The following is a 26,192-nucleotide window of genomic DNA, read 5'->3' on the forward strand; positions in this document are numbered from 1 at the left end:
GATTATGGTTGAAAAAAAGCTCTTTTCTGCCTTTAAAATTAATACATAATCATCATTGAAAAGAAAATTGGAGAACAGAAAAGCAACAGGGGGAAAAGACACCCATTATTTTACTCTACAGAGAAAATTTTTACATTTTGATTTATTTCCTTTTAGTTTTTTTTTCCTGTTCTGTGTTTAAAAAGTTGAGAGCTTACTGATGGTTTCATCTCATGTCCTGCTTTTTTATTTCACTTGATGTTATGAGCATTTTCTCCTGTTCTTAACAGTTCTTCATAAGCTCTGTTTAAAATTATTGTATGATAGTATTACATGAGCTGGATATAGCATAACTTATCAAATCAGTTTTCTTACTGCTTGACATTTAGAGATTTTTTTTTGTTGATTTGCGTTTTGTTATAAAAAATGATAGTGAATACCTTTTTGTACATACATATGTTTTTATCTACACTTCAGTTTCCTTTGGATAGGAGATGTAGATTTTTGTTCCTACAAGTTATAATTAAAACTAAGTAAGTGAATAAATACCCTTAGGGAAATGAACTCAGAGGGAGATAAATTATCAGGTCAAGAATTGATGTTAATGGAGTTAGAGGTATAAGATTAGTGACTGTGGTTGATTATTTAATGTAAAAATGCAGATTTTTATTAATATATGGATGGAGTGTTTGATGACATTTGGTGCAGATTTGTATTTGCATGTAATTTGGTTGTGTGGTGACTGGAGGGAATTCCTGTCATTCTTTGACCTGTGCTTATTGAAATGAAGTGGAATCTAGTTGGAGTCTAGCCCTTGGATTCTTGACTTTTTGTAAGAGAGGCAGTGTAGTGTAGTGGGTAGAATCGGGCCCAGGAGCCAGATGACTAGATTGGAACAGGGCTTTGCAACTTAATAGCTGGGTGGTCCTAGGCAAATCATGTAAATGATCTGAGCATACTTTTCTCCTTTGCGAAGGATTCCTTCAGAATCCTTATGCGGATCAAATAAGATTATCTCTATATTATTGCCTGCTACACTGTAGCTTCAAAAATGGTATCTGCCTATGGCATCCTCTTAAGTAATACTAATGTAATATTAATTATTATTGATAGTAATAATTATGACCAGTATTATAGCCAGTGTTTATTGAACTATTATCATATGCTAGGTGCTATGCTAAGCTATTTATAGGCATTGTCTCCATTTTACTTTGGATAAAATGTGATGTTTTATGGTGGTGGGGAGGGTGGGGAAATGCCCCCAAGGGCAACATGTCAGAGTTGCTTTCTGGTGCCAAAATGAGGCAGAAGAATAGTTTTGAAAGGTTATTAGGTACCTAATAACCTTACCTTTATTTTTTTTGTAGTTGATTTCTTCTAAATACTGTTATTTTGTGGACTACATATTGTATAGTACAGAATGGTGAACAGAAATGTGTACACGTTTTGAAAACCCTCTTCCATGTTTAGGCATCACCACTTGGATGTAGTGTTTTCTCTCTATTCTCTCTCTAGCTGCTTGAAAATTTTCCTTTCTGGAAGGAAGTGTAGTCTAAATAAATAAATAAAATAAAAATGATGTGACCTGAGAGGATAGAATAGTTGAGAGACAGATTGGAGAGAAGGATAGAGTTTCTCTTTTTTCTTAATGGCAGAGAAGGAACATAAACTCCCCCGGTAGCCTGAAGCAACACATTGTAAGGGAGCCGAAGAAATCTTATCTTAAAAAAATCTTCATGTGCATTTTACTTTCTACTCCCTAGCACAAACATATTTTTGTTGTAATATAAATATGTTTTAATTAATCATTGAGTAAAACTGAAGCTCTAGGAAGATGGCATTGAGTTTAGCTTATGGCATCGGCTTCGTCCTGTTTTCCTTTGTATCTTTGGGGGTAGCAGCCAGGGTGGAGTGAGATGCAGTCCTATACTATTCTTTCTCTAGTGAGAAGATCAGCCTTAGAGTATCTTCTTTGGCTGTATTTATTCCTGGATCTTTTCTTGCTCCCACAAAAATCTATGAAAAAAGATTTTTACATTGGGGGAGGGGGATGGTTTGGGTATGGAGGAAATTGGTATTCCATCAGCTGAAGCACAGATAAATTTGCTGGCAATATATGCAACTGTCATTTGAACCTGTTTTTTCTAACCAGGTTATCCTGTAATTTTTTTGCATACCCATGACTTGAGAAGAAAATATATGTTTTTACAGAGAGAGCTTTGGTTTTTTGTTCCATGTTTAAAATGTGCTCTCATGTGTTCCAGGTTAAAAATGTACTCTCATAAAGACCATGAGTCATCCAAGTTACTGTAAGCTGATTGGGGACTTAAAGATCACATTTACAGATCACACAGAAATGAAAATGGATTAGGGATTGGTTACTAATTTTTATTGCATTGGATCAGTGACTCAGGGATGAAACCTTCAAAATAAAATAATAAAACATTTTGAGATAAGGCACAGGTCAGAAAATACTACCTTTAAAAAAAAAAAACAAAACAAAACCATTACCATACCTTATTTTTGGTTATTAAAAATGAAAAAAGCTGGCCCAAGATGTCATTTTCTCATGTCTGTTTTAGGTGTTAAGAAAGTACTATGATTCCAGTTACTCAGAGGAAGTGTTTCTGGAATTTGCCTCCCTCAGTAGTTGTTCATTTGTTTTTTTCTGGTGGTTTTGCCAGTGAGCCATTGTGAGGCTTTAAAATGAGCAGGATCAACTCATGACTCTTCCACCACTTCATTGGTGGTTAATGTAGAAAACACGAAACACAGGTTGAACTTAATATGATCACACGACTCCAGTCAGTGAGCAGATATGCTGCTGCTCTCAGCGAGAGTTGTGAATTAGTGGTGGAACGCCACGGGGATCTCCGCTAGGCGGGAATTACCTTCATCCAACCTCTCTGTCCTGAGGCATATGTTGTTTTGAGGTTGTTGGGAATAAAGAAAAGGTTTGCTCTGCCACTGGAGAGGAAAAAAATGCTAGGCTCACTCTGAACTTACGGCAGAAGCATGATTTGGCCACAAGTTAGTTTAGAGAATCTGAGTTTATATGGGCATTCATAAACAAGGGGTGAAAATCATTCAGTTCTCCTGAGTTAGGAGGTCCTCCTAGGGTTTTGCTGTTTGGAAACCCTAGTGTATGAAGCTGACTTTGACATACCTAGGTTTTGGAAAATGTTTTTGTGTTAGTTCCAATTTGGATTAAAATTAAAGGGGGAAGATGTTGCATGTTGAATATCTTGGTGGCAACTTACAGACAGCTTGAATTGAGTATGCTTTTCCAACTAGGCAAGTAATTAGATCCACTTTAAGGCTTTATTAAATATCCTAAATGTCTCGTATTTAAGCATCAGCTAGTTGTTTTTATTTTAGGTGATAGCATAATTTATTATATGTGAGGACAACCTTTTACCTGCCAAAGGTCCACAATCACTGATCTGCCGTTTTGAAATCTGAAAAGATCTGAATCAAATTTTTTCCTTTAAATTCAGCATGAACTATCTTAGTGGCAAAATCTGATCTTATCTGAAAGGAGGCCATTGACATTTCCTATTTTCCTAATTATTGTATGATTGCCAGGTGCTGGGGGTAATTTGTATCACATGGTATATATACTGTATTTCTTTTCTAAAATCTGAAAAACGGAATTCTGAACCCTACCTGGCCCCATGGATTTCCGAAAAGGTATTATAGACCTCCTTTTGTGTGTGTGTGTGAATCTTCCCCAACCCCTAAATAAAGGGGTTGTTGTTTTTTGTTTTCAACTCAAAATAAGAATTTCTTTTTTGGACTAAAAGTTTAGACTAGAGACTTAATTATTTTAAATACAGAAAAAAATTGTGGTGGACTTGTTAATATAAAGGAAATTCTTCTTGAAATAGAGCATAAGCTTTTCGGCCTGAGCTTTGTGCTTTGAGAAGTTTGCCCTATACGTTGTTTTAGGAAAGCAGTTTTTATTTTGAGGAGGGATAAGCTTTCCATCTTTTGGGCCAAGGAGTGTAGTGATATTTCCCTGGTCATTTTGCATGAAAATTTTCAGGATGCTAACAGGAGATATGTTTACATAGATATATAAAATCAAGTAAGAAATAATTATGTGTATATACATACATATATACTAGCAGCATGTGATTACCTCCAAGATAAAGCCTCAGTGCTGACCCATATCCAAATTTAACTGTGTGAGAGCAAACAGAAGAAAATTCTACCAAGTCATATTCATGAATAAAAGGATGAGCTAAGATTTGGTTTCATAGAGGACAGACAGCAAAACCTGTCTTGGGTAATTTTATTCTCAACATTCATACTGGTTAAAAGTTTTCATAGGTTAGTAGCATGATGTTTATTCCTGCAGTATACTCATTAAAGGCATCTTCATTAAAAACAAATTGTGATTCTAATGAGTGTATGAAATTTTCCTCAGGAGTCTGTCATCGGCTCGATCCCATTACTGTTTAATGTAACTATGAAAGTACAATGAAGTGAGTGTGTAATAAACTAGTCTTTGTGTATCAGTTTTGAGAAGCAGGTCAATTGGCTATACTGACTTCGCTGGTTCTCGTGCAGACCTGTTTCCTGTGGCATTAGCAGTGTTACTGTCTGAAGAATCATTGTATAATATTGAATAATTAAATCCACATAAAGTTTGCAAAGATTTGAGGTTCCCTGCTGTGGGAACACAGAACAAGCCATACAGCCAGGGTCTGTCTTGCCTTCATATTTTATATAACCTCTGAGGCTGGCTGAACAACTTGTATGGCAGTGGGACTTTGCCCAGTGAATGATTGGGGGAATGGGAGGAGTCTTATTATTTGAAAAAAAATCAGTAATGATAAATGTACTTCATAAATATTTACTCATTCACTGTTTACTTCATAATTCTTGTAGGAAGTTGGTAGCTGTTCATTTTACAGAGGAAATAGAGAAATCAACAGTGATATACATTTGCCTGTGGTTTCTTATTGCCCCTCAGAAGTAGCAAACTGATCAGTTGTAGTTGCACCTGCACTGATACCAATCTACACCAGAGTACGGTTTGTCATGAGGAGGAATTTAATATCTCTAGAAATCTTTAAAATTTGTTGCTGTAACTGGAGGCTTAAATAGTGCCATGTTGATAATCTCCAAAAGAAAGTGCTTCAAGATTTAGTTATTGTTAAAAAGAAAACAGAATAATCAAAAGCCTCCATAAAATAAAACTTTTCTTTTTAGTGTTACAAGATATTAAATATAAACAACTACAGTCTGAAATGTCTTTAGGAGAGTATAATTCTTTTTGTGTGTGGTCTTCTCTTATTGTTCAGCTGTCATCAGGCTTTGTGCCTCAGGAGGAAGATGAAATTTGATAGTTGCAAGATACTGGAATATTCACAGCTATTATTTACTTGAGGCCATAGAAAAGAATGGTTGTTTCATAGTATGGAAAATGCATTATTTTCACTTCCCCCTTTTCAAAGATTTAGTGTTTATTTAGTTACAAGGCAAGTAAAAGCAGATGGAAAATACTTATTCCAAGGATAGTTTAAGAATGTTATTAAACATATAGAAGAGGTTTTAATGGAAATTGTTAAAATTTAATTTTGGCAACAGACTTCAGTGCATTAAAATGAAAAGATTTATTTGATTAGTCCATTTTGTATTTTTATTTATTTAAAGTAGACTGGACTTTCATTTTGTTGAAGAGCATCAGTAGGCATTTGAGAGAACACACTAATGCACTGTTGTTTTATTGGTTTGTGTAGAATGGTTTGTTTACTTGAAGGTGGTGGAGAACAGAGAGAGGCACATTGTGGTGTGCTGGAAAGAGGAGGGGTTTGGAGTCACAAAGTTTTGGTTCATTGTTGGCTTTATCATTTACCAGATTTGTGATCCTACGGCAGTATGTTAACTTCTCTGAGTCTGTTTATCTTACATTTAAAACGAGGAGAATAAAAAATCCTGCCTAAGAGATTGCGATAGTGATCAAGTTAAATAATTTAAAGGAAATTATTTTTAAACGTGAATTTGTGATTTGTGATTCTGTACGAATATTGTATTATAATGTTAGGTGGCATAGCAACTCTTGAAGGGATTCCAAGCTCACACGTATATGTGGAACGAGTGACTGTACATGCAAAACTCAATACATTTCTGACAGTCAGTTACTGAAGATTAAATCAAGTAATCGAGAGGGATGATAGCTTAAGGAACCCCTTATAGTTGGTAATCCTCAAAATCTTGGAATTCTTTAGGTGAGTTCTTTCTTTTTTTGATTAGATGAGGGAAGTTAAAGCAATAAAGTAAATTCTGTTAGTTATATCTCAAACCATAGAACCCCCAAATTAGTACCTTCGAGTCCTATATTCTCAGCTTAAAGTGCTTGTTGAGGATCTATTGTAGTGACAAGATTAACCCCAGGCTTACATAGGGTGACAGTTGAATAGTTCTTAGGAAAGTTTTAGCTTTGTTTGATGAGCAGTAATCTGAACAAAACTTTAGTGTCAGCAAGAGTTAATCTTTTGAAGATTTTAAAGTACTGGGTGTGGTGGCCTTGGTATACTCCTGAGTGAGGATGAGAGGGTACAAGTATGAGGTAGGGAGATGCAAGTGGAACTCTCATCTGCTGTATGCCTCTGTGGAAGCAGGAAAGGTTGACTTAGTCTCATACATAAATTACAAGATATCAGGGCTTGGGGCTGTGTGCTGGTGCTACTGTTTCCGGGTTCTTTGTGATTAGGAAAGATGAGGGCTTCCCCAGGTCCCAGTGCTGCCCCTTTCCAATTAGTGTGCTTGTCTGAGTATATAAAATACCAAGGTCACCTTTTATTGGGAATATTGAGGTTTTTACTCACTCTGTGTTTGTTTGTATTTATGGGATTGTATTGTTTAGAACTTCTCACTTTATTTTAAAGAAAGAATCAGCAAACTCAAACTTCATGGAATCCAGAGCCAGTGGGGTGGTTTTGATGGGAGGCCTGTGGACTGGTGGGCTCCATTGGAGCTATTTGCTGATTGTTCTTTAGCATAAGACAATGACTGGGTTTAGGTGAGAAGGGTTATAGGATGATTTGACAGTCACTTGACTAGAGTCTAGAAAGTTCTGGGGCCTTCTGATTGATTATAATAATTCCTAATGCCTTCTTGAAAGATCTGTGTTAAATTGCAGTGATGTGAGAGTAGATGGTGGGTGAAACAGAAGAACTAAGAACCTTGGGAATGGATAGCTAGGGTTCCTGAATATAATTTCTAAGAACCCTGGGGCCAGGTGAAGTAGCTAATTTTTCTTTCATAGGTAATTAACGGCTTCTGCATTCTTGCTGCTACCTCTTTAATCTGTTACTTCACTACTGGACATTGTAGTGGTCTCCTTACTTGGCCTCCTTGCTGCCATTTGCTCTCTTTTCCAATCTGTTGTAGTCTGCTCAGGCTGCCATAACAAAATACCACGGACTGCGTGGCTTAAACAACAGCAATTTATTTTCCAGTAGTTCTGGAGGCTGGAAGTCTGAGATCAGGGTACCAGCATTGTCAGATTCTGATGTCCACTCTTTCTGGCTTACAGGCTGCTTTCCTGCTGTGTTCTCACATAGCCTTTCCTCAGTGTGTGAGTGAAAGGGGATGAGGGAGAGAAAACTCTCTAGTGTCCTTTCATATAAGGGCACTAATACCATCACAGGGGCCCCAGCCTCATAACCTCATTTAACCCTAATTACCTATCAAAGGCCTCATCTCCAGATATTGGCTTCAGTAGATGAATTTTGCGAGGACACAAACGTTTGGTCCAAAACACAATCCTCATATCTTTAAAACATCTTTTTCCTGTGGTTTGTCTCAGAGTCTACATTTGTTCCTTGTTGGCTGTAAAAACAGACGTCCCACCTTGGCATTTAAGTTCTTTAATAATCTGATAGGAACTTACTTTAGCCAGTTTCACACTCACTACTCCCCAGCCTGAATTGTATGGTTCAGTTGCACTGTTCTTTACCTGACCTCCTGCCTCTAGTTATGCCTTTCTTACAAACTGGAATACTTACTTGCCATTTCTGTGCCATTTGAGCCCCCTTTCCTTTGACATCTTTTGTAGCCATTTCAAGTCATGATTTTGTTAAAATATGGCTTCCAGATATTTAAAGGACTCTTGGGTAAAGGAAAGTACTTGTTCTTTTTTGCTCCTGAAGGCAAAGCTAAAGCCAATAAGGCAGTTATGGCCAGTAGGTTTTGAGTCCAGCCAGTTATTGTAGCTGGACAGCTAATGGCTTAATAACCCTGTAAGTTTAAAAGAAGACTGAAGCCTGCTTGTTGTGAATATTGAACAAAGGACTTCTGTTTTAGAATACTCTCTTTTTAAAAAAATTAGATTATATACTTTCTCAAAGCAAAGATAATGTTTTTCATTTGTATTTCTGCAAAGTACCCTGCTTTAAGGTCAGACATCTGGTGATTGACTGTTTTTAGGTTTGGGGATGTGTGATAGATTGGTGGAAAGAAAGATTAAATTCCCTAAATTAAATTTCTTAGATTAAATGTCCTAAATTGCATTTTCCTTTCCTAATATCAACTGCATAGTGACGTTTTAAGGAAGTACTGAACTTGTGTGGATTAGCTAACTGGAGACCTGTGGTGTTCATTTATTAAAATGTTCCACCTGTTCTCTTATTTATTCTGAAAAGATCTTAGCTCATCCAAGACCTCACATTTAAACATCAAGGATGAACAGGAAGTGGCCAAGTGGTAAAGCCATTGAGGTTGTATGTGAATACAGCTGCCTCTACTGAACCACAGCCAGCCCTAGCTCTAAAGAGCAAAGAGAAGTGATAACTTTCATAGCATTTTCTTTTCACAGAGTGTGTGTCATTTTTGTTCTTTAATAACATCATATTGTGCGGAAGATGGCTTGTCTGATGCTGGCCTTGATTGGGTAGAGGAGGTCTGTTGTATGAGGGCCATAGGAACCATTTTACCACAGTTTGGAAACCACTAGATGGCTAAAACCTTGGAAGTGATACTTTTCCTACAGTAACCCAGATTTTTGCCAATTGGGTTGAACCGCAGAAGAGAGGTTATATGGTCTAGCATTATAATAGATGTGGGGAAACATCTATAAGAGCCAAAAAGGGTAATCTTATTTAATGGAACTGAGTCTATTCACCTGCTTAATTTGTGATGGAAGGGTGAACCATCACCTTTTATTTAAGGCTTCTAAGTCATCCTCAGATTTTTGGGCCAAAAGCTGCTTTTGTTGACTATAGAAAATATGTTGTCTTTGTATTTTGAAATTAGGTTGCAAATCTTGACATGAAGTCCTTGGAAATTGTATTTTTCATCTTTTTTTTTTTTTTTCCTTAAACCAGGAATTGAGTTGAGTAGTCTATTTATTTATTTTTGGCGCCTGAACAGGGACTTGAACCCTGGGCCCTCAGATTAAAAGTCTGATGCTCTACCAGCTGAGCTATCCAGGTGAGTTGACCAGTCTAATGTAATTTGGAGCTAAAATGGTGCCCTTGTATATGGAATTTGGAAAAATCTTGTTTTGAGGGAAACATTAATTGAAAGGTAAGGAGTTTTGTCAGGAGAGATCTAGGACTGTATCAGTTTGGAGATGTGATCTTTGTGATAAAGATGATAAATTTCTCATCTCAGTAATCTGCCTCAGAGCAAGTGTCATCCATTGTAAGTTCCTCACTGACTTCAGACCACTTGATCTGAGAGAGTGACTGCTAGAATCTCAGTTCTCATGTAGCTTACCTCTGAAATGTGTAGAATATATCGCCTTGTGTAGCCTAATAGAGTGTTTATTTCAAACAGAAACTTTCATTGCTTGTAAACCTGCATATTTCTGAGATACGACCTTTACAGACCTAAGATTGATTTTTAGGTCTCTGAAAGTGCCCATTTGCTCCCTGTGAAAGGAGCAGGTTTGCGTTTATTCAGTGAGTCTAAGATGAGGTAATTGGTATTTTTATGATTTGAATGGAGGCTTTGTATTTTTTAATTTTGTGAAACAAAGCTGTGTTTGTAAACACATTTCAAAAATATAAATGACACTTTTTGGTGAAGATGTTCACTGAATAGCAAGAAAGTTCAGAAAAAGAGGAGCTTTTGTTAACATTTAATAATAATCTAACTGTGTTCATTGACTATCTCATTGACGTTTAAAGAGTACCTAATTTTTAGAACTTTTTGTATTGCAAATAATCCTCAGACTGGGTTGTGGTTGGAAAATATTTTTTTGGTATCAAATATTCTTATTCTAGCTTGGAGTTTTCAGCCATTATCTTGGTTTAGAAGAATGTATCATAAGCAGTGTATTTTGATGTAAAAATCGTCTTGGGACGCTCTAGCAAAGCATTTGTTTAGTGCTCTGATGTAAGATGAACAAATTGCTGTGGTATTGGACCAGTAACAGAAATATTTTGGTATGGCTCAACTGGTTTAGAAGTAAATAAATGGTGTAAAAGTGTTTAGGCAAAATCCAAAGTGAATCTTCAGAGATTGTAAAATGAAATGGTTAATTTTCTATTCCCTACAATTTCTTCTTTGTTTAAAGGCTTGTTGGCTTTTGAATGAAGTCGTCTGTTCTGGTATGGAATTATTGCTTCTAGAGGAAGTGTGTTTTATCTATTTGTAGGAGACACTAACCTCCTAGGTGACGCTGGAGGGGAAAGTGTTAAATTTTAAATTAATTTTGAAAGCCTATATGGAAGTGCTGAAAATATTTTATTAACTATTTTTGAAAAATTATAAAAATACAAGCCAAAGCTAAAAAAAGAATCTAAGTAGCATAGAAAGCTATATGGTGAAAAACAAAAGTTCTTCTAGTCATTACTTCCTGTTCCCCATTTCTACTCGCTTGGCAGAGATTTACTTTGTTCACTTTCTTCTCAGTTTTTCATGCATATGCAAGCGATATATAGCTCTTGTTTTTTACAGAATAGGGAGCAACAGTTCTGCAACTTAACCTTTTCACTTAATAAGAGTGGGTGGGTAGGGGATCACTATATAAAGGGCATTCTTGAGCCGGTACTGATTTTACTAGGATATTTGATTTCCTAAAATATGTGTAATGATTTGACCTGTTATAGAAAGTGACATAGTTGTATAATACATACGACTCAGTGAAGCTAAAAACCCTAAAAGCATTAGTGTTAGTTGGCAGTCTTAAGATTTCAGTTTCACCAACTTAAATAACTGTTCTCCCCTTTAGAAAACACTTAAATTAGTTTTACTGTAGTAGAAAGCATTCAATAAGATATTCGTTTCTTATGTGTAGGCTTTGTGCACAGGGCACACTTTTACATGAATTATTTAACATAATCTTTATAATAACTCTTGGAGGCAGATTTAGTTTTACTCCTGTATTTGCAGATGAGGAGACAGGCTTCAGGTGGTTGAGTAATAGCTACTAAGTGGTGGAATTAGATTTCAAAGGTGATCCATACAATTATGCATCAGTAGCTAGTTATTCAGATTATTTAAAGCAAAACTAGTTTCATGGACAGTTGTCTAATATCCTGTTATCAAATACCATAGTTATTTAATATCAAAATTTGGTGAGGTCATCATTGTTATAATGTGTTTGATGGAGGAATTGGCTCTTCCTTGATTCTACACCCAACAATGTATTAGCATCACCTGGGGATCTTTTAACAAATGCCCATTCCTGGATCCTTAGGAAATACCCTTCTAATCCCAGTTATTGTATTGATATGTAGTCATATTTCATTTTTCCCTCTTGATACTGGTAGTTGTGTCTTTTCTCTTTTTTTCTTATTTAGTCTTAAGAGATAGTTTGTGTTTACCCATATATTTTCCATTTCCATCATTCTTCATTCCTTTGTGTATATCTGGTTTTCTGTCTTATCTCATTTTTCTTCTGCCTGAAGAATTTCTTCTAAACTTCTTACAATATAGGACTGCAGCCAGTGAATTCTCTTGATTTTTTGGGGGCCCTAAAAAGCTTTTATTTTGCCTTTATTTTTGAAGGGTACTTTTGCTGACTTTTTTCTTTTGACAATTTAAAGATGTCTCTCCACTGAATTTTTTTTTTTTTTTTGGCTTTCATTGTTTCTCATGACAGGTCTGCAGTAATTCTTCTTTATTCCTTTCTACGTAATAGTTTTTTTCCCTTTGGCTGCTTTTAAGAGTTCTATGTTTCCAGTAATTTGGTTTTAAGATTTTTATGTGTGTGTGTGTGTGTGTGTGTGTATGTTTATAGTTGAAACATTTTAGGCATTGTATCTTCAAATGTTTTCCCTCTCAGGCTCCAATAACACTTTTGTTGGTTCTTTCCCTATTATTCCACAGGTTACTGAGGTTCTTTTTTTTTTTCTGCCTTCTTTCTCTTTACAGTTCAGTTTTAATATTCTGTTATTGTGTCTTCAAGCTACTGATCTTTTCTTTTGCAGTGTCTAATTTATTAATCCTATCCAGTAAAATTTTCATTTCAGATACTGTATTTTATTTCTAGAAATCCTTTTTTTTGATCTTGCATCTCTTCACAATGTTCCTGGTTTTCTTTAAATCATTGAATAATTTGTAATAGCTGTTTTCAAGTCTTTGCTAATATCTTTTTATTCTAGGATTGTATTGACAGATTTTTCTTCTGGTTGTGTGTCACTTTTTTTTTTTTTTTTTTTTTTTGCATTTGCACATGTCTGGTAAATTCTGATTAAATTCTGAACATTTTGAATATTTACACTATTGAGTGGATTTTGTTGTCTTTTAAATAATACAGGACTTTGTTTTGCTAGGAGATTGAGTTACTAGAGGTCAGCTCAGTCCCTTCAAGTCTTGTTTTTAAGCTTTGTTAGAGTGGGTATAGAATAGCTTTTATGCCAAGAATAGTTTACCTCGTTACTAAGTCATAATCCTTCTGAGATAGTTATTGAATTCCTTGCGTTTTCATTCTTTATGTTCCACTCTGACTGCTTCCCAACTCTTAAAACATCTCCCAGTCCCATTTGAGCTCTGGGAGTTGTTGAACTTAAGACTTCTTGGTCATTTTGCCTTCCTTTATGGAGTTTTACCATCTTATGTGATTTCCTGTTAGTAACATACTGAAGGGGACCCCTATGCAGATTTCTGGTGCTATTTTTCTGCATTGCTTCCTTCTCTGGCTCTCAGCCTCAAAAATTCCTCCCCTGGATCTTTGCCTTCTCGAACTCTAATCTTTATCCCTTCAACTAAGTGATGCCACTCTACTCTGCTTGAGATCGCCTCCCTGCACAAGGATCTGCAAATTGACTCTAGACAGGAAACCAGGATGATGGTAGAATTCATGTAGTTTGTTTTCCTTTTCTCAGGGATTATAGTCTTACATTGTTTGTTTTTCAGTATCTGGAAGCAGACGTTTGGCATATATTTTCCAATTTTCTAGGTGTTCGCAGTGGGAGGTTAAGTTCAGTCCAAGTTACTACATCATGGATGAAATCAGAAGTCCCTTTTCCTTCTTAGGAAGGTAAATGTGGCTAATAGAAAATGTGTAATAGAGAGAGTGGAGGCAGGGTTCTTGAATGAGAGCAGTTTTCATGAAGCTAGGACAACCACGTATGTCTGGTCTGGTGTTACACTGCATTGTGAGTGATGCCCCTGAAGGTGTGTGGTGCACAGCTTAAATGACAACTTTGCATGTAGCAGTGCTAGGTGAGAATACAAGTGAGAGCATGTAGATGTGGAATTGATAGGACCTCTTCTTCTTTTTTTTTTTTTAATTTTCAGTACTTTATTCCTAAAAAGAAAAAATAAAATCAGCAGAAGGAATCTGCTCTAAATCCATGCCAATTTGGAGACATCCAAGAGTAGAAAATTAATTTTAAAAATCTTCACTATTTAGTCATTGAGATGGAACCTCTTCTTAATTGAGTTTGTAGTGTGAGGTGAATTGGGCCATTGGAGATGTTGCCGAGCTTTTTATTTTATATGATTTGTTTATCACTATGGAGGTGAATAAGCCTTATTCACAAGGATTTTGTGAGGCTTAAACATGCATGTGAAAATGCTTTCTAAATGACATAGCAGTATACAGTTTCAAGTGTTGTTTATCCTCTGGATCTCTACAGAAAAGCCTGCATGATGCTCTCATGTCATAGTGACCTGAAAACATTACTGTAACTCCAAAATATCAGCATTCATATACAAAGAGAAATTTTCTTCCTCTCTTTGAAGAATTCAGTCTAGTATATTAGAGTTTCTTAGTCTCAGAGCAATCTGTGTAAGATAGCTCTTTTTAAAAAATCCCTTTACTTCAAAAGAGATGGTTAAGGCAAACTGGAGTGAATATCAGTGGAGCAGTAAACACTTTTTGTAAGTTGAGAAGATGAAACATTGTTGTAAATGATGCAGTTATCTCAGAAAGAAGATGAAGACTGAAGTTTATGATGAAATCAGCTCAGAGTCATAGCCAAAAGTGCAGAAGTAACAGCAGTCGTTGAGGCCTCTGTAGAATATTAACATGTTCCATTATCGCGAGTATTACCACCCCACTTACCTTCCTGCATATTCCTCTTGCACTCTTCTTTCCATATCGTTAGAAGAAAAAGAATGCTTACACTTTTCCATGGTAAGGACATGGGAAGTGGGTCAGAAAGTCCTACTTTTCCCCCAGTGAAATCATCATCTATAAGAAATGGACAAGGCCCAAATACAGATTACCTTTAAGTGAGCTGATTTTCTCTGCTTGATTTCTCTTGATTGCAGCCAGATTTGGTTGGTGACAGTGTGTGAGAGATCATGTCCTGATTTTGTGACTTCCAGAAAAGGTCATTTTCACAGCACTCTGAAAAGGAGTTAACTTTTAAAAATGTAGTTGAAATCCTTGATTTTATCTTTATTCATTCTGTTCAGTTATTGTAGATATCTATGTTTTTAGGTGTTCTGGGCTATTGATCTCATTGCCTGTTGCATTACACGGCACCCTAACTAAACATAATTTGTGTATTTCTACATATGTTAATATTGTTATGAATACGTATTTATATACAGTTTTATCTCAATAATTTTTGAAAAGTATCTGCCAAAAAGCATCATAATCTCACTCTTCTAATTATTTTGCCAGAATGTAAAGTTCTTTGGTTTTATTCTGTTTTATTCTATAATTTATCCTAAGTACATAGAACATTGTCTGCTACGTACAGGAATTCAGTCATTTTATTGGATGAAAAATTATAGATGTAAAACTAGGTCTGCAAAAAAAAAGTTGCCTTGAAACTCAGTCAGGTATGAATTAAAAGCATTTCTTTAGGCAAGGATGATTTGACAATTTCCTTATCACATACACGTATCAATTGTTGTAGTGTTTCTTTGTATAGAAAACAATGTAAGATGACTTATGAAAAACATTCATAAAAGATTTGAGTTGTATGCTTTATTTAACCAACAGTTATTCAGCATACACTTTGTTCCAGGCTCTGTGCTTGGTATCTGGGTCATAAAGATGACATGGGTATGGTCCTTCTCCTGGAAGAACTTGTAATTTGTTGGGAAAGACAGTCATGTGAACAGGTAAATAACAGTACAACCTGAAAAGTGTTTTAACAGAAATGATTAAAGTGTCATGGGCTTACAGAGGTTAAAACAGCTACTTCTGTCCAGAGAGTTGGTGTGTCTTTTGCTAGTGTTCTAGGTGGAGGTATGGTGAGTGGGGAAGACTGGGAAAGGGAAAGGCTTTAGATATACTTTACAGTAGCCATTAGCAACATGTGAGTATTTAAATTTCTAGCAGCTAGTTACAATAAATAGCACATAAAGTATAAATATGAAACTATCACCACAATCAAGATAACGAACATATATATCCCTTTCAAAAGTTTTCTCATGCCCACTTGTATATCTTTTCTGCTTCCAACTCTCTCCTGCCTCAGGTAATTACTGATCTGCTTTTTGTTACTGTAGATTAGTTTCATTTTCTAGAGTTTTTAAATAAATAAAAACACACAATGTCCTTTTTGTCTGGCTTTTTTAACTCAGCATAATTATTTTGAGATTTATCCATGTATAAATAGTTTATTATTGCTTAATGGTAACTCCAGTACCACAATTTGTTCATCTCTTCTCCTGTTTGTGGGTACTTGGGTTATTTCCAATTTTTGATTATTTGTGTGGATATTTATACGATAGATATCTATAAGCTGAAGAAACTGCCAAACTCTCCACAGTAGTTATATAATTCTGCATTCCTACTTGGAGTGTATGAGTTTCAGTTCCTCTACATCCTTGTGTGAATACACTTGGTATAGTCATTGTTTTAAATTTTAGTCATTCGAATAGGTATGTAGTGGTATCTCATTGCGGTTTTAATACGTATTTTCCTAATTGCTAATGACATTGAGCATCTTTTCATGTGCTTACTTGCCATCTTTTATCTTGTTTGGTGAAAGATCTTCACATCTATTGTCTATTTTTAAATAAGATTATTTTCTTATTACTGAGTTTTGAGATTTCTTTAAATAATCTGGATATAAATCCTTTATGAGATGTGATTTGTGGCTGTTTTCACCCACTCAGTGGGTGGTTTTTTTTTTCCATTCTCTTAAGAATATGTTTTGAAGAGTAAAAGTTTTTATTTTTTGATAAGGTTCAGTATATCAAGTTATTGTTTTATGGATTGTGCTTCTGGTATTTTATCTAAGAAACCTTAACCTAACGAATGGTCACAGAAGTTTTCTCTTGTATTTACTTCTGCAGCTTTTAAAATTTAGTTTTACATATAGGTCTGTGATCCATTTTGAGCTAGTTATTTAATATGGTATGAGGTATGGATTTGACGTTTATTTCTTTGTATGTGATTTTCAACTGTTACAGCATCATTTGTTGAAAAGATTATTCATTCTCAAATGAATTTCTTTGCATGTTTATAAAAATTTTTTTTGCATATTTATGTCTGTCTTTTTTCTGTGCTTTATAATGTGTTCTATTGATCTTTGTCTGTTTGCATGCAGTACTAGGCTTGCTTGATTACTATACCTTTGTAATATGTCTTGAAATCAAGTAGTGTTACTGTGCTAAATTTTTTCTTTTACAGTGTTTGGTTATTTTAGGTCCTCTGCATTTTCATATACATTTTAGTACTGTTTTGTCAATTGTTTCAGAAGAAAAGCCTTCTGTGATTTTGATTGAGATTGCTTTAAATACATAGCTAAGTTCAGGGAGAAATGACATTTATTTATTTATTTATTTATTTATTTATTTATTTATTTATTGGCTGTGTTGGGTCTTTGTTGCTGCACACAGGCTTTTCTCTAGCTGCAGCGAGCAGAGGCTACTCTTCATTGTGGTGTACGGATTTCTCGTGGTGGCTTCTCTTGTTGCGGAGCACAGGTTCTAGGCGCATGAACTTCAGTAGTTGTGGCACATGGGCTCAATAGTTGTGTCTCATGGGCTCTAGAGCTCAGGCTCAATAGTTGTGGCATGCGAGCTTCGGTGCTCCATGGCATGTGGTATCTTCCTGGGGCAGGGATCGAACCCATGTCCCCTGCATTGGCAGGCGGATTCTTAACCATTGTGCCACCTAGGAAGTCCTGAGAAATGGCATCTTAACATTCTGACCCCATGGGAAGATAATATAATTTTCTGTTTTTTAGATCATAGTTTCTCTGAGCGGTATTTTGTAGTGTTCTCTGTATAGGTCTCTCACATATATAGTCAGATTTGTAAGTATTTCATACTTCTTGATGCTGATATATATGGTATTGTTTTTAAAATTCAGTTTCTGATTGTTAGTTATCAGTATATAGAAATATAATTGTTCTGTGTTGACATTGTGGCCTCCACAGATTTTTAAAACTTAGTAATTCTAGTACTTTTTTTGTAGATTTCCATTCCATGAGATATTTTATTATTTGTTTTCCTTGTTTACTTTGGGTGTAATTTTTTCCTTTTTAATTTTAGAGATTATGAAGTCATTAATGTGAGACTTCTCTTATTTTCTAATATAGACCATTAGTGCTACAAATTCCCCCCTCCTCAAGCACTCTTTTAACAACATTTCACAAATTTTGGTATGTTGAGTAGTTGTTTTCATTTAGGTTAAATATTTTCTGATTTCTCTTTGATTTCTTCTTTGACCCGTGAATTGTTTAGAAGTGATTGTTATTTGAGTTCCAGGTATCTGGGGGGAATATTCATTTAAGGAATATTTCTATTACTGATTTCTAGTTTAATTCCATTATGGTTAGAGAACATGCTTTGTATGAATTGAGCCCTTTTAAATGCATTGAGTCTTGTTTTATGGCCTGGAATATGGTTTGACTTGGCACATGTTTCGCTGTGGTTTGGTAGAGTATTTTCTAAATATCAGTTAGGTCATTTTGGCTTATAGTATTGTTCAGGTTTTTTATATCCTTCCTGATTTTCTGTCAGGTTGATTTACCAGTTATTGAAAGAGGGGAATTGAAATCTCTGACTACAATTGTGATTTTTTTAATTTGTCCTTGCAGTTATATTAGTTTGTATTCAGAGATGTCAAAGTTCTATTATTATATGCATTATTGTTTAGGATTTTTATATCCTATTGATGAATTGACTATTTTATAACTGTGAAATGGCCTTCTTTATCCCTGGTAATATTCTTTGCTCATAAATTTACATGATACTAATATACTTCAGCTTTCTTTTTTTTTATGAATTAACTGTGTTTAATTACCTGCTTTGCCTGTTTATATATAGCATCAGCATTTATTTGTACCGTTTTTCTATAGTCCGCATATGTGTTTATATACGATATTTGTTTTTCTCTTTCTGCCTCACTTCACTCTGTATGACAGTCTCTAGGTCCATCCATGTCTCTACAAATGTCCCAGTTTCATTGCTTTTTACAGCTGAGTAATATTCCATTGTATATATGTACCACATCTTTTTTATCCATTCATCTGTTGATGGACATTTAGGTTGCTTCCATGTCCTGGCTGTTGTAAATAGTGCTGTAGTGAACATTGGGGTGCATGTGTGTTTTTGAATTATGGGGTTCCCTGGGTATATGCCCAGTAGTGGGATTGCTGGGTCATATGGTACCTCTACTTTTAATTTTTCAAGGAACCTCCATACTGTTCTCCATAATGGCTGTATCCATTTACATTCCCACCAACAGTGCAAGAGGGTTCCTGTTTCTCTACACCCTCTCCAGCATTTACTGTTTGCAGATTTTCTGATGATGCCCATTCTAACCGGTGTGAGGTGATACCTCATTGTAGTTTTGATTTGCATTTCTCTAATAATTTACTTCAGCTTTCTTTTGATGTGTTAGTGTTGTACGCTTTTTCCTTATTTTTATTTTTAACTTTATTCTATTTAAAGTGCTTTTATTATAGGCAGCATGTAGTTAGGTTTTGCATTTTTACCCAATCTGAAATCTTTGGTTTTAAACTGGAAATTTTTTTTTAAGCTCTTTATTGGAATATAATTGCTTTACACTCTTGTACTAGCTTTTGAGGTACACCAAAGTGAATCAGCTGTACTTATACATATATCCCCATATCCCCTCCCTCCCGCGACTCCCTCCCACCCTCCCCGTCGTGGCCCCCTAAGGCATCACCCATCATTGAGTTGATCTCCCTTTGTTATACAGCAACTTCCCACTGGCTATCTATTTTACAGTTGGTAGTGTATGTATGTCTATGCTGCTCTCTCACTTCGTCCCAGCTTCCGCTTCGTCCCCTGCCCCCCCAACCCCATGTCCTCCAGTCCATTAAAGGAATGAAATTGAGCTATATGTAATGAGGTGGATAGACCTAGAGTCTGTCATAAGGAGTGAAATAAGCCAGAAAGAGAAAAACAAATACTGCATATATACGAAATCTAAAAAAGGATGCAGATGTAAACTGGAAATTTTAATGTGGTGTTTGATACAGTTAGAGTTAAATCCATCATCTTGCTGTTTGTTTTCTATCAATATTTATCTCATGTGTTCTTTGTTCCTTCTTTCTTCTTTTTCTGTCTTCTTTAGGATAAACTGAGTATTTTTTGTCACCTTATTAGGAAAAACTTTTTTGTTGTTAATTTAGCGGGTGTGTTAGAATTTATAGTATACATTTTCAACTTATCTTAGTGTACCTTAAGTGATACCATGTCATTTCATGTATAGTTCAAGCACCTTACCCTAATGTACATCCATTTCGCCCCTTCCAGCTTTTGTGTTCCTGTTGCCATACATTTTACTTTTACATATGTAATAAACCCAACACCAGATCTGTGTTATTTTTGTTTAGTCCAGCATCTTTTAAAGATATTTAAATAATAAGAAAAGCACATATACACTTATTAATGAAGTTACTGTTCCCATTGCTCTTTTTTTTTTTAAATTTTTTTTTATTTTTTTGGGGGTACACCAGGTTCAATCATCTGTTTTTATACACATATCCCCATATTCCCTCCCTTCCTTGACTCCCCGTGCCTGGAGTCCCCCCCACCCTCCCCGCCCCAGTCCTCTAAGGCAACTTCCATCCTTGAGTTGGGCTCCCTTTGTTATACAACAACTTCCCACTGACTATTTTACAGTTGGTAGTATATATATGTCTGTGCTACTCTCTCGCTTCGTCTCAGTTTCCCCTTCACCCCCCGCCCCCTCCCATACCTTGAGTTCTCCAGTCCATTCTCTGTATCTGCGTCCTTGTTCTTGTCACTGAGTTCATCAGTACCATTTTTAGATTCCGTATATGTGAGTTAGCATACAATATTTGTCCTTCTCTTTCTGACTTACTTCACTCTGTATGACAGATTGTAGTTCTATCCACCTCATTACATATAGCTCCATCTCATCCCTTTTTATAGCTGAGTAATATTCCATTGTATACATATGCCACATCTTCTGTATCCATTCATTTGTTGATGGGCATTTAGGTTGCTTCCATGTCCTGGCTATTGTAAATAGTGCTGCAATAAACATGATGGTACAAGTTTCTTTTGGGATTATGGTTTTCTTTGGGTATATGCCCAGTAATGGGATGACTGGATCATATGGTAGTTCTATTTGTAGTTTTTGAAGGAACCTCCAAATTGTTTTCCATAGTGGCTGTACCAACTTACAGTCCCACCAACAGTGCAGGAGAGTTCCCTTTTCTCCACACCCTCTCCAACATTTGTGGTTTCCAGATTTTGTGATGATGGCCATTCTGATTGGTGTGAGGTGATACCTCATTGTGGCTTTGACTTGCATTTCTCTGATGATTAGTGATGTTGAGCATCTTTTCATGTGTTTGTTGGCCATCTGTATGTCTTCTTTGGAGAAATGTCTATTTAGGTCTTCTGCCCATTTGTGGATTGGGTTATTTGCTTTTTTGGTATTAAGCTTCATGAGCTGCTTGTATATTTTGGAGGTTAATCCTTTGTCCGTTGTTTCATAGGCAACTATTTTTTCCCATTCTGAGGGTTGCCTTTTAGTCTTGTTTATGGTTTCTTTTGCTGTGCAAAAGCTCTTAAGTTTCATGAGGTCCCATTTGTTTATTCTTGATTTTATTTCCATGATTCTAGGAGGTGGGTCAAAAAGGATGTTGCTTTGATGTATGTCATAGAGTGTTCTGCCTATGTTTTCTTCTAGGAGTTTTATAGTGTCTGGCCTTACATGGAGGTCTTTAATCCATTTGGAGTTTATTTTTGTGTATGGTGTTAGGAAGTGTTCTAATTTCATTCTTTTACATGTTGCTGTCCAGTTTTCCCAGCACCACTTATTGAAGAGGCTGTCTTTTTTCCATTGTATACTCGTGCCTCCTTTGTCAAAGATAAGGTGCCCATATGCGTTTGGGCTTACTTCTGAGTTCTCTATTCTATTCCATTGATCTTCCTTTCTATTTTTGTGCCAGTACCATACTGTCTTGATCACTATGGCCTTGTAGTATAGTTTGAAGTCAGGAAGCCTGATTCCACCAACTCCATTTTTCCTTCTCGAGGTTGCTTTGGCTATTCGGGGTCTTTTGTGTTTCCATACATATCGTAAGATTTCTTGCTCTAGTTCTGTGAGAAATGCCATTGGTAATTTGATTGGGATTGCATTGAATCTGTAAATTGCTTTGGGTAGTACAGACATTTTCACGATGTTGATTCTTCCAATCCAGGAACATGGTATGTCTCTCCATCTGTTTGTGTCGTCTTTGATTTCTTTCATCAATATCTTAAAGTTTTCTGCATACAGATTTTTGCCTCCTTAGGCAGGTTTATTCCTAGGTATTTTATTCTTTTGGTTGCAATGGTGAATGGGAGAGTTTCCTTAATTTCTCTTTCTGCTCTTCCGTTGTTAGTGTATAGGAATGCAAGAGATTTCTGTGCATTAATTTTGTATCCTGCTACTTTACTAAACTCATCAATGAGTGCTAGCAGTTTTCTGGTAGAGTCTTTAGGGTTTTCTATATATACTATCATGTCATCTGCAAAGAGTGACAATTTTACTTCTTCTTTTCAATTTGGATTCCTTTTATTTCTTTTTCTTCTCTGATTGCTGTGGCTAAAACTTCCAAAACTATGTTGAATAATAGTGGTGAGAGTGGACACCCTTGTCTTGTTCCTGTTCTTAGAGGGAATTCTTCCAGTTTTTCCCCATTGAGAACGATGTTGGCTTTTGGTTTGTCATATATGGCTTTTATTATGTTGAGGTGATTTCCTTCTGTGCCCATTTTCTGTAGAGCTTTTATCATAAATGGATGTTGAACTTTGTCAAAAGCTTTTTCTGCATCTATTGAAATGATCATATGGTTTTTATCCCTCAAGTTGTTGATATGATGTATCACGTTGATTGATTTGCGTATATTGAAGAATCCTTGCATCCCAGGGATAAACCCCACTTGATCATGGTGTATGATTTTTTTAATGTGCTGTTGGAGTCTGTTAGCTAGTATTTTGTTGAGGATTTTTGCATCTATATTCATCAGTGATATTGGTCTGTAGTTTTCTTTTTTTGTGACATCTTTGCCTGGTTTTGGTATCAGGGTGATGGTAGCCTCGTAGAATGAGTTTGGGAGTGCTCTGCCTTCTGCAATATATTGGAAGAGTTTGAGAAGAATAGGTGTTAACTCTTCTCGAAATGTTTGATAGAATTCGCCCGTGAACCCATCTGGTCCTGGGCTTTTGTGTGTTGGGAGATTTTTAATCACTGCCTCAATTTCCGTACTTGTGATTGGTCTGTTCATGGTTTCTATTTCTTCCTGGCTCAGTCTTGGAAGATTGTATTTTTCTAAGAATGTATCCATTTCTTCCAGGTTATCCAATTGATTGGCATATAGTTGCTTGTAGTAGTCTCTCATGATGTTTTGTATTTCTGAGGTGTCCGTTGTGACTTCTCCTTTTTCATTTCTAATTCTGTTGATTTGCATCTTCTCCCTTTTTCTCTTGATGAGTCTGGCTAATGGTTTATCAATTTTGTTAATCTTCTCAAAGAACCAGCTTTTAGTTTTATTTATTTTTCTTATGGTTTCTTTCCTTTCTTTTTTGTTTATTTCTGCTCTGATCTTTATGATTTCTTTCCTTCTGCTCACTTTGGGGTTTCTTTGTTCTTCTTTCTCTAGTTGTTTGAGGTGTAAGGTTAGGTTGTTTATTCGATCATTTTCTTGTTTCTTAAGGTAGGACTGTATTGCTATAAACTTCCCTCTTAGAACTGCTTTAGCTGCATCCCATAGGTTTTGGGTTGTTGTGTTTTCGTTGTCATTTGTTTCTAGATATTTTTTGATTTCCTCTTTGATTTCTTTAGTGATTCCTTGGTTGTTTAAGAGTGAATTGTTTAGCCTCCATGTGTTTGTATTTTTTGCAGGTTTTTTCCTGTAATTGATATCTAGTCTCATGGTGTTGTGGTCTGAGAAGATGCTTGATATGATTTCAATTTTCTTGAATTTGCCGAGGTTTGATTTGTGACCCAAGATGTGATCTATCCTGGAAAATGTTCCATGTGCACTTGAGAAGAAAGTGTAGTCTGTCGTTTTTGGATGGAATGTCCTATAAATATCAATTAAGTCGAGATGGTCTAATGTGTCATTTAAAGCTTGTGTGTCCTTATTTATTTTCTTTTTGGATGATCTGTCCATTGATGTAAGTGGGGTGTTCAAGTCTCCCACTATTATTGTGTTACTGTCGATGTCCCCTTTTATAGCTGTGAGCATTTGCCTTATGTATTGAGGTGCTCCTATATTGGGGGCATAGATATTTACCATTGTGATATGTTCTTCTTGAATGGATCCCTTAATCATTATGTAGTGTCCTTCCTTGTCTCTTTTAATAGTCTTTACTTTAAGGTCTAATTTGTCTGATATGAGTATTGCTACTCCAGCTTTCTTTTGACTTCCATTTGCATGGAATATCTTTTTCCATCCCTTCACTTTCAGTCTATATGTATCCCTTGGTCTGAAGTGGGTTTCTTGTAGGCAGCATATAGAAGGGTCTTGTTTTTGTATCCATTCAGCCAGTCTGTGTCTTTTGGTTGGAGCATTTAATCCATTTACATTTAAGGTGATTATTGACATGCGTGTTCCGATTACCATTTTCTTAATTGTTTTGGGTTTGTATTTGTAGGTGTTTTCCTTTTCTTGTGTGTCCTATTTAGAGAAGTTCCTTTAGCACTTGTTGTAAGGCTGGTTTGGTGGTGCTGAATTCTCTTAACTTTTGCTTGTCTGGAAAGCTTTTGATTTCTCCCTCAAATCTGAATGAGATTCTTGCTGGGTAGAGTCTTCTTGGCTGTAGGTTTCTCTCTTTCAGGACTTTCAGTATATCCTGCCATTCCCTTCTGGCCTGCAGAGTTTCTGTAGAAAGGTCAGCTGTTATCCTGATGGGTTTTCCCTTATATGTTGTTTGTTGCTTTTCTCTTGCTGCTTTTAATATTTTTTCTTTGTGTTGAATTGTCATTAGTTTGATTAATATATGTCTTGGAGTATTTCTCCTTGGGTTTATTCTGTATGGGACTCTCTGTGCTTCTTGGACTTGGTGAATTATTTCCTTTCCCATGTTGGGTAAGTTTTCCACTAGAACCTCTTCAAATATTTTCTCAGACCCTTTCTTGTTTTCTTCTTCTTCTGGGATGCCTATAATTCAAATGTTGGTACGTTTAATGTTATCACTGAGGTCTCTGAGACTGTCTTCTATTCTTTTTATTCTTTTTTCTTTTTCCTGCTCCGTGGCAGTTATTTCCCCCATTCTATCTTCCAACTCACTTATTCGTTCTTCTGCCTCAGTCATTCTGCTGGTTAGAGCATCTAGAGTATTTTTAATTTCAGTTATTTTGTTATCCATTGCTGTTTGTTTTTCTGAGTTCTTATGAACTGTTTCTTGTACTTTCTCTAATTTGTTATCGAGATTTTGTATCATTTTTACTATCATGACTCTGAATTCTTTTTCAGGCATTTTTCCTATTTCCTCCTCATTTATTTGGTCTTGTGTTTTTTTTTCCTGATCCTTTGCCTGCATGGTGTTTCTTTGTTTCCTCATGGTTGTCCAAACTTTTGGGGTTGCTTGTCCTAGTGACAGAGGTGTTTATAGAAGACTGTCCAAGCCTCAGACTAATGTCCAAGTATTGGATTAAATGAACATTAAGTCTAGGAAACACATACATGTATAAGACACACAATTACTGAATCCGTTAGGACATAAGGCTCTAGGAAGACCTGACAGAACCCCAGTGTGCTATCAGATATTCAAAGAGAAAGCCGACAGAAATTGACAACTGAAACAGAACAAATCAGAGACAAAAGCAAAAGCAAACAAACAAACAAATAACACCCTACACATACAAACATCAATCCAGGGAGATTTTGTAAGCTAGGATCAAATATAGAAAGGAGCTAGAGTACCACCAGAGAAAATGGAAATTCTCAGAATGTAATTAGACAACTGTACTAAGAACTAAGATAAAGACAAAAGCCTAATATTAAATACCAAGGCAGTGCATCATCTGGAGAATAGAGCAAGGAGTCTGAGCAGACTGATAGTGTTGCTTATAAGTATGTTAAGATAAAATAAACTTAAAATGGCTGGAAGAAAGGGGAACAGAAGAGCATAATGTGGTTGGAAATATGCAAATAAAAAGAAAGGAATAGAAATGTATAAAAGATAGGGATGAAAGGAAAGTATGAGAGATATATTGTCCGTACTACCAAAAACTTAGCTAGATATAGAAGTATATAAAAAGGCAAAAAAAAAAAAGAATAAAAAATATTAAAAAATTATGTTGTAAAACTTGTAGATCCCTTAGGGCTAAGATCGTATTTAATAAGAAAAAAAAAAAAGAGAGAAAAAGAAAAGAAAAAAAAAAAATCCAGAGCTGATCC

At 35.8% G+C, this 26,192-nt stretch overlaps 1 protein-coding gene and 1 non-coding gene across 12 annotated transcripts in view; one reads left to right on the forward strand and one right to left on the reverse strand.

Moving 5' to 3' along the window:
* TCF12 (transcription factor 12) overlaps positions 1 to 26,192 on the forward strand; it is a 375,921-nt gene that overhangs the window by 8,848 nt on the left and 340,881 nt on the right. The window contains exon 1 of one of the 11 annotated variants that reach the window (XM_057722464.1): positions 9,315 to 9,420. The exons of the other annotated variants lie outside the window; for them this stretch is intronic. Coding sequence (XP_057578447.1) covers positions 9,396 to 9,420 — 25 coding nt within the window. The 5' untranslated portion in view covers positions 9,315 to 9,395. Of the gene's footprint in view, positions 1 to 9,314; positions 9,421 to 26,192 lie in introns of those variants that run through there. 11 annotated transcript variants of the gene reach the window in all.
* TRNAK-UUU (transfer RNA lysine (anticodon UUU)) lies at positions 9,350 to 9,422 on the reverse strand. Its single transcript has one exon. It is a non-coding gene; the product is annotated as a tRNA-Lys (tRNA).

The sequence above is a fragment of the Hippopotamus amphibius genome, chromosome 2 (assembly GCF_030028045.1).
Source record: "Hippopotamus amphibius kiboko isolate mHipAmp2 chromosome 2, mHipAmp2.hap2, whole genome shotgun sequence".
NCBI lineage: Eukaryota > Metazoa > Chordata > Mammalia > Artiodactyla > Hippopotamidae > Hippopotamus > Hippopotamus amphibius.